The sequence below is a fragment of the Uloborus diversus genome, chromosome 9 (genome assembly GCF_026930045.1).
Source record: "Uloborus diversus isolate 005 chromosome 9, Udiv.v.3.1, whole genome shotgun sequence".
Lineage (NCBI taxonomy): Eukaryota > Metazoa > Arthropoda > Arachnida > Araneae > Uloboridae > Uloborus > Uloborus diversus.
The window spans coordinates 91,238,962-91,251,636 of NC_072739.1; the positions used below are offsets into that span (position 1 = coordinate 91,238,962).

The 12,675-nt window shown below is 31.9% G+C and overlaps 1 protein-coding gene across 1 annotated transcript in view; it reads right to left on the minus strand.

Moving 5' to 3' along the window:
- Positions 1–2,872: 2,872 nt before the first annotated feature.
- The window catches only part of LOC129229558 (E3 ubiquitin-protein ligase RMND5A-like), a 36,704-nt gene continuing 26,901 nt past the window's right edge, over positions 2,873–12,675 (minus strand). Inside the window, 2 exon segments of the mRNA XM_054863884.1 lie at positions 2,873–3,079; positions 8,790–8,880. Of these exon segments, the coding sequence (XP_054719859.1) occupies positions 8,817–8,880 (64 nt within the window). The 3' untranslated portion in view covers positions 2,873–3,079; positions 8,790–8,816.

Genomic DNA, 12,675 nt, shown 5'->3' on the forward strand with positions numbered 1-12,675 from the left:
TTGGGCATAGCAAGACAAATGTGTGTGTGTATAGCAAGACAACTGTGTATTGAAATATGGGAAACAGCTTTGGTTTATTTGGTCCACCATAGAACTAGTTGTGAACTAAATTTCAAGGCTGTAGGTGCTAAGTTCTTGGACATACAGGGTCCATTATGAAAGTAATGAGCATTTACTGACAAAATTTGTTTATTGATCGTAATTTGTACAAATGTTCAATATTCTTCAAAATACATTCCTCCTGCATCAATACACTTGCGGAGACGTGTTAGCCACGCCTGAAACTCCTTGAAGGGAATGCCTCTCAGGAACGTTGTAACATGGTGTTGGATGTTTTCCACGGTTTCCTAATGTTTTCCTTTCATCTTTCTCTTGAGTCGCGGAAACAAAAAGAAGTCACATGGAGCTAAGTCGGGACTTTAAGGGGGTGAGGGATCACCGGGGTGTTGCTCCGGGCCAGGAAATTGGTAATGATGAAGGCTTTGTGACTTGAAATGCAATCGTCCTTGAAGGCTTCTTGCAACATCTGGAATGTTTCGGTTGCATTTTTTCCAAGCCTCACACAAAACTTTACGGCGTTTCGTTGTTTAAGCGAACGCTCCATCGTGTCATGTTACAAAAGTTGAAAACACACTTCAAGCGGAGGCACGTACCTCCTCTCACACTGCTCGAACTCAACTGACGACCGGATGCATTGAAAGGGCATGTCCCCCACCACATTTTCCAGCCAGTTTTACCGTGCTGCCATCTATCATCGCAACACAATAACATTATGCTCATTACTTTCATAATGGACCCTGTAGCAAGACAACTGTGTGTAGTGTTTGAAAAGTCGTTCATGTAATAAAAATTTGAAGTCTCTAGTAACTTACGGTGTAGCTCAAACTTGAATTGAGTTTAACCTAGGGTTTTTTGCAAAATTGTAAAAAACTTCATCTTGTGAGATAAATGTTCTTTCGAATTACAAAAAAAAAAAAAAAAAAAAATCTATCTCCGAGGTGCACTCTCGGGACATTAAGTAATTTTGCAACCAAATTTCAAGGTTATAAGGGCCCTATGGGGTCTCCTAAATATTTGACAGCCAAAAAATCTGTTTGACATTAAAAAAAAAATGTATAAAGATCATTTTCCTTGCATGTTTCATTGTAAATCTTTTTTACTTTTTTTTTTTTTTTTGTGTGCTTTATTTCAGAAAACGGAAATGACAGAAATATGCATTTCTTAATACAAACTCATTATTAACTATTACAAATTGTGGCCGTTAATAATAAGTTGGATTTAAGATTTATAAACTTTTGTGTCATATGCATAAAAGGAAATATAATCACAATTATTAAGTTTTTCCATTCTAAAAGCAGAATCGTGAGGGAAAATTGAAAATCCTTTTGAAAGCCTTACTTAATAAAATGATTAACCTGTACTTTATTTGTTAAGAAATTACAAAAAGCAACAAATAAAAAATTCAAATCATTGAACTTTCTCTCCTTGCCTGCCAGCAATGAAATTATTACCAAAACTAAGAATTGCATTTAAATTTATTAAAAATAGGTTATAATTCCAGTACTGTTCAACTTAGAAGTTCCAAACAAATTCTATCATACCAGAGAAATTTGCTCTTTCGATTGATGATTTTAAATGAACAAATAAGTTTTTTATACCAAAATTTGCAAAAGAGAACTAATTTTCACGATTTTAATTAATATCTGCAGCAATTAAACTCCTACAAGGATGAGATGCAACTAAGAAAACTCTGAATCAAATCATCTTTCAAAAAAAAAAAAAAAACAAATTGGTTCATCTGCGTAGGAGCTACGTGCTACATGTCAAACTTATAATCCCCCTTGTTTTTTGCGTAATTCCACACATTTGAAATGAATTTCTAATTATAAAAGGACTTGGAGAAAATGCAGAAGTCACTTTACTTAATTTCACTGATTTGTCCTGGAAAAAAATGGTCACTGATCTTCAGGAGAAAGCTGAATATTTTTCGGTCTTTAAATCGAATACCCCTTTAAATGATTTTAGTGACTATTTATTTTTTTTTAAACCGTTTGTTTCTGTAAGTTACCAGAAAGAATAGTTGTAAACTACTTAATAAATCTGCGAAAAAAGGGTGTTTGAAAATTAAGATAACTCTTGGAAACACAGATACCCTACTACCAAGCGTCTAAGGTTGAAATCAAGAAAGGATATAAACAACGGAACAAAAACAAAATTTTGGAAATAATAGTTCTGTTTAGAGAGGAATATAACTTCTCCCCCAATCAAGATTTAAATTTCTTTTAAAGTAGAATGCATACGTTAAATTTTGTTATCTTCTCATTATATTTTCTTTGTATTTTCGCTCGTTAAAAAAATTCCTACAATCACAAGGGTTTCGGGAGGGACCATGGCCCCCTCTAGATCCGCCCTTGGGTGTCATAGCCTTTTTGATTTGATACGGATTGACGCGAAGGGTAATAGCCACTGAATTGAGTTGGGTTATTTACGTTTTACAAAAGTATTCCAACTGAAATCCAGGGCAATTACCCTCTCCTATTACCAGAAAAAAAGATAAACATTTTCAATGTTGGAGGTCTGCTCTGCCGTGGGCATGTAAACAGCAGTATCTGCAGAAACGAGTTTGAGATATTTGAAGAAATGAGTTTTTTATTCAATGCTAACAATAAGGGAATGTTGGAAATAGATATATTTTTTGTGCTTTTTCCCAGCTTAAACAAAATAAGCAAGTTTGTACTACAAAGATAATATACAATAGATGACAAAAATGCAAAAAATAAAAAAATTGCAGTTACTGCCCTTTACCTGCCCTCAGGAGACCTATAAGTAAATAGAAGACGCAACAAAATTAACTAAAAGATATTTATTTACATTAACAGTCTATATCATACATCACCAGAACACTCAATATATCTTCAGACACCAGAGATTTACATCACATCATTTTATATTTAAGAGATAGATCCTTTATAACCAAGTAGTTCCTTATGCTAGTGAAATGAGAATGAAGCTATCCCTGTAACATACGAAGAATCACATCACAATTATTCAATGATGCCATTGAGGAACGTAATAGAACCTGAAAAAAAACATCACATCGTATACTAGGACAATGATACATCATATGCAGTGCTGTAGTTTGTGGGGAAGGGGAAGTGCAGGAGAATGCCTTTCCCCGAAACAATTGGTGGTTCTACAGACGTTGAATTAACTTTTCGAAAAAAATGCCTGTCAACTAGTCGACTCATGTTTTTCGTTATGTTCACCACAGCAACTTAGTTGAATCAACTTTTCTTCTTTTCAGCCAAATTTATCCGAGCAGCTGCTTCACAATGCTGTTAAAACTGAACCGAGTTGACTCCACTAGGTTACTCATGTGTGGAGCGAATGCTTGGCAATGTCCAAGTGAGTTAAATCAACTAGAAAAGTTGATTCAACTCTCCAGGATGAGAGTGGGAGAGGCACATGTGCCTGATGACTTGACTGTAGTGTGAAGGTCGCTTGGCAATTCCTTCACTTTTGCACCTAATTACATCTCCTGATAACCGCAAGTTCAAAAGTTGATTCAAATTAAGTTGCCTTGTGTAAGGAAGGCCTTATTATTGTACAAATAATATATTTCAATGAAAACTGAAATTTCAAACTATCTTTTTTAAAAAGATGCTTTTAGCGTAAGCAGTGGCACAGCAAAGGGGTTTTTTGTCTCCCTCCTAAATGACTTCTAGCCTATGAAAAAAAAAGAGTTGCCTTCCCCCAGATATTTTTTTACAACTACAACACTGATCATGTTTATTCCTATAACTAATGTGGCATAACTAATGTGATTGTCTTTTTCATAAAATATATGTTTTTTTTACAGCTTGATCATATAAATTTCTCAGTTCAAATTTCATATTACAAATAACTGTGCAGGATGCATAACTCAACATTAAATTTATCATAATAATTAAAGAAAAAAAAACATTTATATTTAATGCACATTGTATCTTCGTAGTAATAAGGAAAATTTTCATATATATACATTAAACCAACTTTACAGGTAATGTACACACACATTGCAGGTGTGTTTTTTTTTTTTTTTTATATCTTGCTGAATAGGAAATATTACAAAAATAAAATTTAAAAAGGAGTCCCCTTCAGTTCTACTCTCCCCCAGTATTGGTTTGGTTGAACCAAGAAAAACTAGTTATATAAAAGGAAAAATGAGTTTGAATTAAAATAGGGTTAGACGGGGCAATTATGGGTCAAAATACCATAATATCTTAATATTTTCTTAAGCATAAAAGATAAAATGATTTAATTTGGCATGGAGTAAGCTTACACAATTTAGAAATTATTCAAATAATCCCTTTTCCTAAAATGACATTATTATTTATTTTATTTAAATTAAATGAGTGACCAGGAACTACCCTGGATTGGGGCAACTATGGGTCACACATGGGGCAAATATGGGTCACCCCCCTTTTTTTTAAAGTAATGCATGTTAAAAGTAACTAACTATTCCAATTTATCATTTCTTAGCCCACCAAGAGACTTTTTAATGATAAAATGTTTTATGTTTAAGAAATAACACATTATAATTGAAATAATTTGGTGTTACTCTTACTAGTCGACTACAATTGGCTATTGCTATTTGCTCTAAGCCCACAATTCGATGAAGAAATTTCTTTAATAGTTCTGTGCTACCTTCATCATTCATGTTTCTATCAACTGCAAAGAGTTTTCTTTTCAATTTCAATTAACTAGACTGAAAAAAAGGCACTTATTTCAAATTACTTCTAGAAATGTCTCGCTTGAACAAACTAAAATTTCCAACACCTTTTCCAAAAAATTCATTTCTGCTTTTTCTTTGTCCAAAATTTAAGTTACTTTCCCATTGTAGAATATGCTGCTTATCATCATACATAACAAAGTACAGAATGAATTCGGTTATAGCACCCCATCTTTTAACATTTTTTAAAACAGGATTGTTTTTGCAATTGTGTTATTGCAAATTCTTCCCTCTTTTTATTGTTGTCATAAACAATTCCAAAATAAGCTCATTTTGTATTTAAACACTGTCTATATCAGCTTGTTAAGGTACTTTTATTTCTTTGCAAGCAGGGTTTTTCTCATTGACTACATTTGTGAATTCAATTTCTCTTGCAGTTACAAGATAGACAAGCGAGTTTTATTTATCATAACTATCGAATTTGTCTTTTTATTTGGTACTGAAGTGATTTGCATTAATTTGTCGCTTAATTTGCTTCTTGATGTGTGCCATAATTGCATGCTGACAACAGGGGCGTAGCTAAGGGGGGGGGGGGTTTGGGGACAAACCCCCCCCCGAAATGTTTGTCTCAAAAAAAAAAGGAGAGAGAGAGAAAGAAAGAAAAGAGAAGAGAAAGAAAAGAGAAGAGAAAAAAATAGAAGAGAAAAAAGAGAAGAGAAAAAAAAAGAGAAGGAAAAAAATCAAAACGACTTTTTTCTGAATAATAATGGTCAAAAATTCACTTCGCTCCCCCCCCTTCCAGTGTCATTGAAAATCAGCTCCATGAGTGACCCTCAAGCGTAAAGACGCCTCACTCCTCACTCTGCTGCTACATTTTTTTGATAATTGAGTAAAATTTTACACTTCGCTTTAGAACTGAGATTGATTTGTTAAATCCACGTATATGTAGCCTTTTTTTGTCATAGATTCAGCAAATTGTTAAATATGTTTAATTTTATGAGCGGCGCAGTGGGAATATTACATACAGTTGAATCTGTATATTTCGAATTTCACAGGAAGGAAAAAATCGAGATAAAGAGGTTTTAAGATACGGGGGCTTTAATAAACTTTATAGAAATTTGGAATATGATGGAAAAAATTTGAAATCGGTACTGAAGACAATATGGGCTCTTTATCAAAATTACCCCGTATTAGTTTTGTTATTTTTTTTATTTTTTTTTTTAAATTCTAAAGTGTAAGTCAATGTATTTTTTTCAAAAAATGCTATTTTGTAACACAAAATCAGCTCTATACAAAGATATTTTTCGAATATGAGAAATACAGTAAAACCTGTCTACAACGATACTGTTGGGACCTAAAAAATATCGTAATAGACAGGTTAATAATAGACAGTTTGATTATTCATGCTGACATTTTGCTGGGGCCAAAAAAAAAAATTGTTATAGACAGGTTATTGTTATAGACAGTATCGTTATACACAGGTTTCACTGTATTTTACTTCAGTACATGCAATTAGATGTATGGAATAGGTGGTAAAAATTTCAAAACCTAACACAATTTAGTTTTTGAGAAAAAGGAACATTTAGTTTCAAAAATACCATTTCGAGATATTGCGATTTAAGGGGGAAAATCATACCTCATCAAAATAGGTTTATACTTTTTTAAAGTTTATTCTTGAAATACTCATCCATAATGCAACTAATACTTAACCTGTGAATTTCACCCCTTTACTCTTCTTCCAAGAAAGTGCGCGAAACGACTGTCCTTTTGTTAATCTTCCTAGAAAACCTATTCGTGGAACGAATTTCTCCCTTTTTTGCCCCCTCAGCCCTTTCTGTTTCGAGTTGAAGAAAATGCTTTTGCTTGCTGCTTTAAAGATCATTGGGCTTCGAATCCGAAAATGATAGCATAGCCGGAATTCGAGACATAAGGTTTTTGTTGGCGTTGTGCTGTCATAGTCAAAACGACCTTTGCTAACCAGAGTATCCACCGCAATCATTGATTTGTCGAAAATGTCAGCCAGTATTTAATGCGTATTCCTTTGAAAACGTGCAGTCTGAACTATTTAAAAATAGTATATTCTAAGTGAACGTTGTTGTATAATGAAGCGAGCAAAACCGATAACAAGCTTTTTAAAACCCAAAGAAAAAATTGTAAATGACGAAAATGATTGCCTAAAAAGAAAAAGTTGACGTCGTCTGAAGAAAACCAAGTACAGTCTGCTGAAGCAGCATTAGTCCCATAGAACACTTCTGAAGGAAATTTTATTTAAACTTAAAAGAAAAACTGCATAGCATTAGAGGAATAAAATGTTTAAAAACGAAATGAATATTGACTTCTGTACTATTTCTGTTAGCTTGGTTCGCATTAAAAAGTAGAAAATAAACAAGACTTCTGTTTATAACACTCGAAAATTGCTATTGCTCTCTCAAATAGCTATTTATGTAAATTCTAAAGCAGCTAATAAAATTAAAAATAAAAACATGAGAGGAGAACAGATGGTATGCAGCTTTGTGCAAATAACTATCTACCGCCTATATTTCTTCCCTATTTTTTTTATTCAAATTTTATTAACTGCTTTAGAATTAGCATAAATGTAAATACATATAAAAAGCAACATATAAATATAACGATATGGAAAGCTATTTCATTTTTTGCTGGTTATAATCAAGAAATCTTTTTTTATTTTATTTCATGCTTTCAGTGCGAACCAAGTTAGTAAAAAAAGTCTGACCACCGAAGAGATTGAAAGTCAAACATCCGGTTTACAGGCGGAAATGGATGCATCTATTAGCTTTCAGGGATACCAGCTTCTGTAGATGTGTGTTAGCCTCTAAATTAAGCAGTCACACTGAAATGAACGGAACACGCCCATCAGATATTTGATTTTCCCCCTGATTTGGATAGACTGGTTTTGACTAGACGTTGCTAGAAAGTTTCACTTTAAATTAAATGGAGGAAACAGAAAAAAAAAGTTAAATCTTCCAAAACATTAAAAAATAAATATATAAATAAATAAAATTCTTTGCTTTTGTTTGACACAAGTATCGAACTTGGGGCACCCCATTCCAAAGTATGCAAGATTCACCTCCCTCTTACTATTATTTTTTAATATTAGAAAAAGTTTACACACACACACACACACACACACACATATGTATACATACAGTTGGGTCTCTGTTCAACGACTTTCAAGGGACCACAAAAAATCGTTCTTAAGTAGAAAGCGTCCTTAAATAGAGAAAGTCATTGAATAGAGCATCGTTAAACAGAGAGCCAACTGTGTGTGTGTGTGTGTGTGTGTATATATATATATATATATAAAATAAGTAACCCCCCCCCCCCCGAAAGTCGGGTCTAGCTACGCCTCTGGCTGACATAAATTATCTTCAAAGCTGAAATTGATTTGCTAGCCAAAAGGGCATGATACTTAAGCAGCAATTGAAGATAAAATATCCAATGTTGCACTTGGAGAAATAAAATTTCTTTTTAAGAGAGAGTTTAGCATAGAAAAGGATAAGTTGAAGTAAATACTTATATTATTTACGTAGAAATAAATAAGAAAAACATCAAAAATGTCAGAAAATATACTGACACAGAATTACCCCGCTAAACTAAAGTATAAATCAGCATACTTTTATGCTAATGTTTTTTTTTAAAGAAGAAAAAATGTGTGTAGGTATGAAAAGCTTAGACCATTAACTATTAAAAAACAGCACCAACAAAATTATTCCTTCAACAGTGTTTCACCAACACGAATCTTGAAAAAAAATCATGATTTTCCGCGGCAATCTTTTTTGAAGGATATTATAGAATAGTTTTTATAGAAGTGTGAAAACTTTTTTCTCTCTTATTTACTTCACTGTTGCATTGTTTTTGACCTTGGTATAGAAAAATTGAATGTAGAATGATGAATTAGCATAATTTAGTTTTTTTTGCAAAAGCATTTTTTAACAGTAAAAAGTTGGTGATCATTATTTACCCCGGAAAGAGAGTGACCCATAATTCCCAATAGAACAAAGCACTAAGAACTTCACTATATTTTAAAATTATAATTAAGAATTAATTTTGTGCTTACAAATGAGTAAAAAGTCAGGGAACATTGTTAAAAATGAATTAGTCTTGCATCAGATGGATTCTGTTCCACTGGACAGTATGGACATTTTAATCTAGAAAAAAAATATTTAATTATTATAAAATACTTGTTTTTAAAGCAAATACATCTTAATATCAGATCTAATTAATAAACACATTTGAAATCAGGAAGTTTAAGTTTTTGGACTATATACAGCCGGACCCCGGTTTAACAATCCTCTATTTAACAAATTTCGCAATTTAGCATTCTTTTTTCCAAATGAAAATGAAGGCAAAAACCCCTATTTACCGAATATTAAACCCCAACTTAACAAATTATTTTAACAGCTTATTTTTTTTTTTTGTTAATTTGAATTAGGAAATGTTGGTTTGTTTTCCAAATGACTTAACCCTTATTGTACGAAGCAGAAAAAGACTTTTCATGGAATTAGCAATTTTTGACGAGTGAACCAATGAATAGGGATTCTGGTGCAGAAAGCGATAATGAAACTTTCATTAAAACTGTTACTTTTCAAATGTTTTACATGGCCTGGAAACTAAAAACATATCTCATGCTGCAGGCTGTAAATGATACAGTACTTTCTACTCTCCATAAAGTTGAAAGAGAACTATTTTGAGTCAAATATCAAGGAAATTATCAAATATCTATTACATAGTAGGAACTTTAAAATTTCAAATTAACTAGTGTATTAAGTCGCGGAATGCTGAGTAAAACGTCTTCACTTTCTAATTATGTATATTTTTGTGCAGCTGCTTATTAGGGCTTTTAGATAAGCTAAATGCAATATTTAAAAACAAAAATTCACACCCCGGTATTACGAATAACCCTGACATATAAAAGCTTCAGTCCTGATGAATTCGTTAAATCGGGGTTCGATTGTATGCTCAATTACAATCAGACATAGAAAAGGAGCAACATAACAGAAAAAAAACAGCTAAAAGCTGATGTAGTATGCATTACAACATGATTATTACAATATAAAATTTTACTATTTTTTGCAGAAAACCATTTTTTTTTTCCCTTACTGATTTCTGCCCCAATGTTTTCTTTCATAAAAGTATGTGTAAATAATTGTTAATTTTTGCAACCATTATATGTATAGTGAAAAAGCATAAATTGTATCATGCATGAAAACAAAAGCTACTTAAAATTTAGTTTTTACTTCAGTTACTGTTGAGGAGGTAACATCGAATTTTTTGATTACCTAAGATTTGCACAAAAGTTCTGTCCATTTATGAAGGAAAATGATGCAGTTTTTAATACATTTAACAATATTTACTGTACAATATGATTTCTATTGTTGCCCAAGACTTGATGCCAGGATAATGGCAATTTGTAAATCTCATTTTTGAAGGACACCTTGTCTTTGGAAGTAAAGAGCTCAACAGATACTGTTTTGACATCTTCATTTTTGATGTTGTCTCCTGCCAAAATATTTTACAAAAAAAAAAAAAAAGAGAGAGAATCAGTGCAATTCGAAGGATGCAAGGTTTGAGGAGGATGGTAGATGAAGGATGCGATGGAATTTATTGACCTACCTAGCTCTGCAATTTTCTGTCAAATCACCAATGCTGCATGTGGTTTGACATTGTTATGATACAGGATACAGCATGATTTACTTCCTGTTGAACAATGCCTGCCTATTATCACAATTCCCACACTTTGAAACCTCTTATTTTCACTTATTCTTATTTTTGCCATTAAGGAAAAGGGGGAGGACAAAAATGAAGGCCCCCCTGAAACAATGTTACTTGAGTTCCTTGCCTCCAAAGACAATGCTTTCTCAAAAAAAAAAAAAAAAAAAAAAAAAAAAAAGAAACTGCCATCATGCTGGTAAAAACTCCATACCAATGATAGAACTATGTTGCAGAGTAAATAATATTAAGTGTATTAAAAACTATCATTTTCTCTCTCTTTATAAATAGACAGAACTTTTCATCAGAACAAATCTGTGTAAGAAAAGTCTCAAAATTGAAAAAAAGAAATATAACTACAATAGAAGTCACTAAAATACTGTTTCTCTACTTCTTCATATTCAAAAGATATATGAAACCAATCTTCATTGAGATGACATCAACCTCCAGCTCTGTTATAGACTAATTCAGACTGACATGTCCATAGCAAGGACGAAACTTCAATCTCCGGATGTCATAAACAGGCTGTCGGTACATTTATGGAGCAGATTCATTAAAAATGGGTAGAATAATGAAATTAAATTAACAGGGTGGCGACAGGAACTGTGAGAAAAAGTTCCCTGACTTTTCCCTGATTTAGTTCACCAAATTTCCCTGATTTACGTTACCAATGATAATGGTTTTCTTTCGTTGCTCTACTTGAAATCCATTGTATGTTTGTATAAAATGCAGTATTTTAAACGTTTTAAATTGTGTTAAGTTGTCGAACTAAAGATATATTTTAAAAAGGAGCTACTTTTCAAATAAAATGGTAAAAAAACATTAAGTCAATTTATTTGATGAAAAAAACCCCCACAAAACAGTATATTAAATTTTTCTACATGGAAAGATTATAGAAAATTAAAATTAAAAAAAAAAATACTTAACTTCCAGAAACCACTTAGCATAAGAATTTTAAGAAACTATTAAAATTACTCTTAAAAACATATGTGTATTTATGATAGAACTAAAAGGTAATTCAAATTATTTTGAACTAAGTTTTCAGACAGTATAATAATTGTAGCAAGAATAACAAGTAAAAGTGAAAGAATAGAAGTAATGTAGTTATTCTTATATAACTAATTGACATATTTATGCAAAACAGATGAAACCATTTGACATCCATTCATAGGGAGCTTTTCTCTAATCAAGAACATGGGTTTTAATGAATGAATACAGCATTTTAACAATTAAAAAAACATAAAGCTATTTACTAAAGTACACAAGTTAACTCTATTTCAAATGATTTCAGTATGTAACGAAAAAAATCTTAGATTGCTTTTGTAACAAACAACTTTGAAATGCAAGAAAAAAAAAACAATTAGTTAATTTCAAAATATATAAAAGAAGACTACCACTTGGTTATGAAATTAAAGAATCACTTAAGTCTGAAGAAAAGAAAACCTTTATAATCTGCGGTGACAACAAATAGGATAATGCCAAAAAACAAAGTTTTTTTTTTTATTGAAAGTTCAATTTTGGCAATTAAATTAAAATCGCGAAGAAGTAATAACTTTTAAGCTTTTATAGTATTAATTCAAAAACCAAACATTTCTTCCTGAAATTGTGATTACAGTATGCTAATTACTTTGAGAAAATGGAATAAAGGCAAAGGAGCTAAGGCATTAATGAAAGCTTCCTCTTCGCCGGTATGGTTGTTTATTTTACGTAGCATTGAAAGCGTAAAAAGAAATTTCAAGCGAGGTAAAATAAACAACCTAACAGACACAGAAGCAATCTTAGGAAGTTCATCCTGTATCTAATAAGTAAGATTCAATACTTTGACATTGAGGAAAAAAGATGCACAAATATGCGGCAGTGTATAATCGCACCTCATTAATTTTTTTTTGAACAGATACTTGGCGGAAAATGCGTAGTGAATTAGAGTACTTAATTTTGTAAAGCAAAAAAAAAAAAAAAAAATCTGCATAAAATCAATTTTCCCTGATTTTTTGTTACTTTTTTCAAAATTCCCTGACATTTCCCTGATTAACAAAGTTCCCTGACTTTTTCCTGATCTCCATGATTTCCCTGATCTGTCGCCACCCTGATTAAGTACCAAAAAAATGCCTACGAAAATGCTCTATCATTTGAAATATGAAGCTAATGTAAATGAACAAAGAAAATGTTCTATCACAACTCTAGTTGAATCTAAACAAAATTAATCCATCAATTTCATGACTCAACAATTAGTT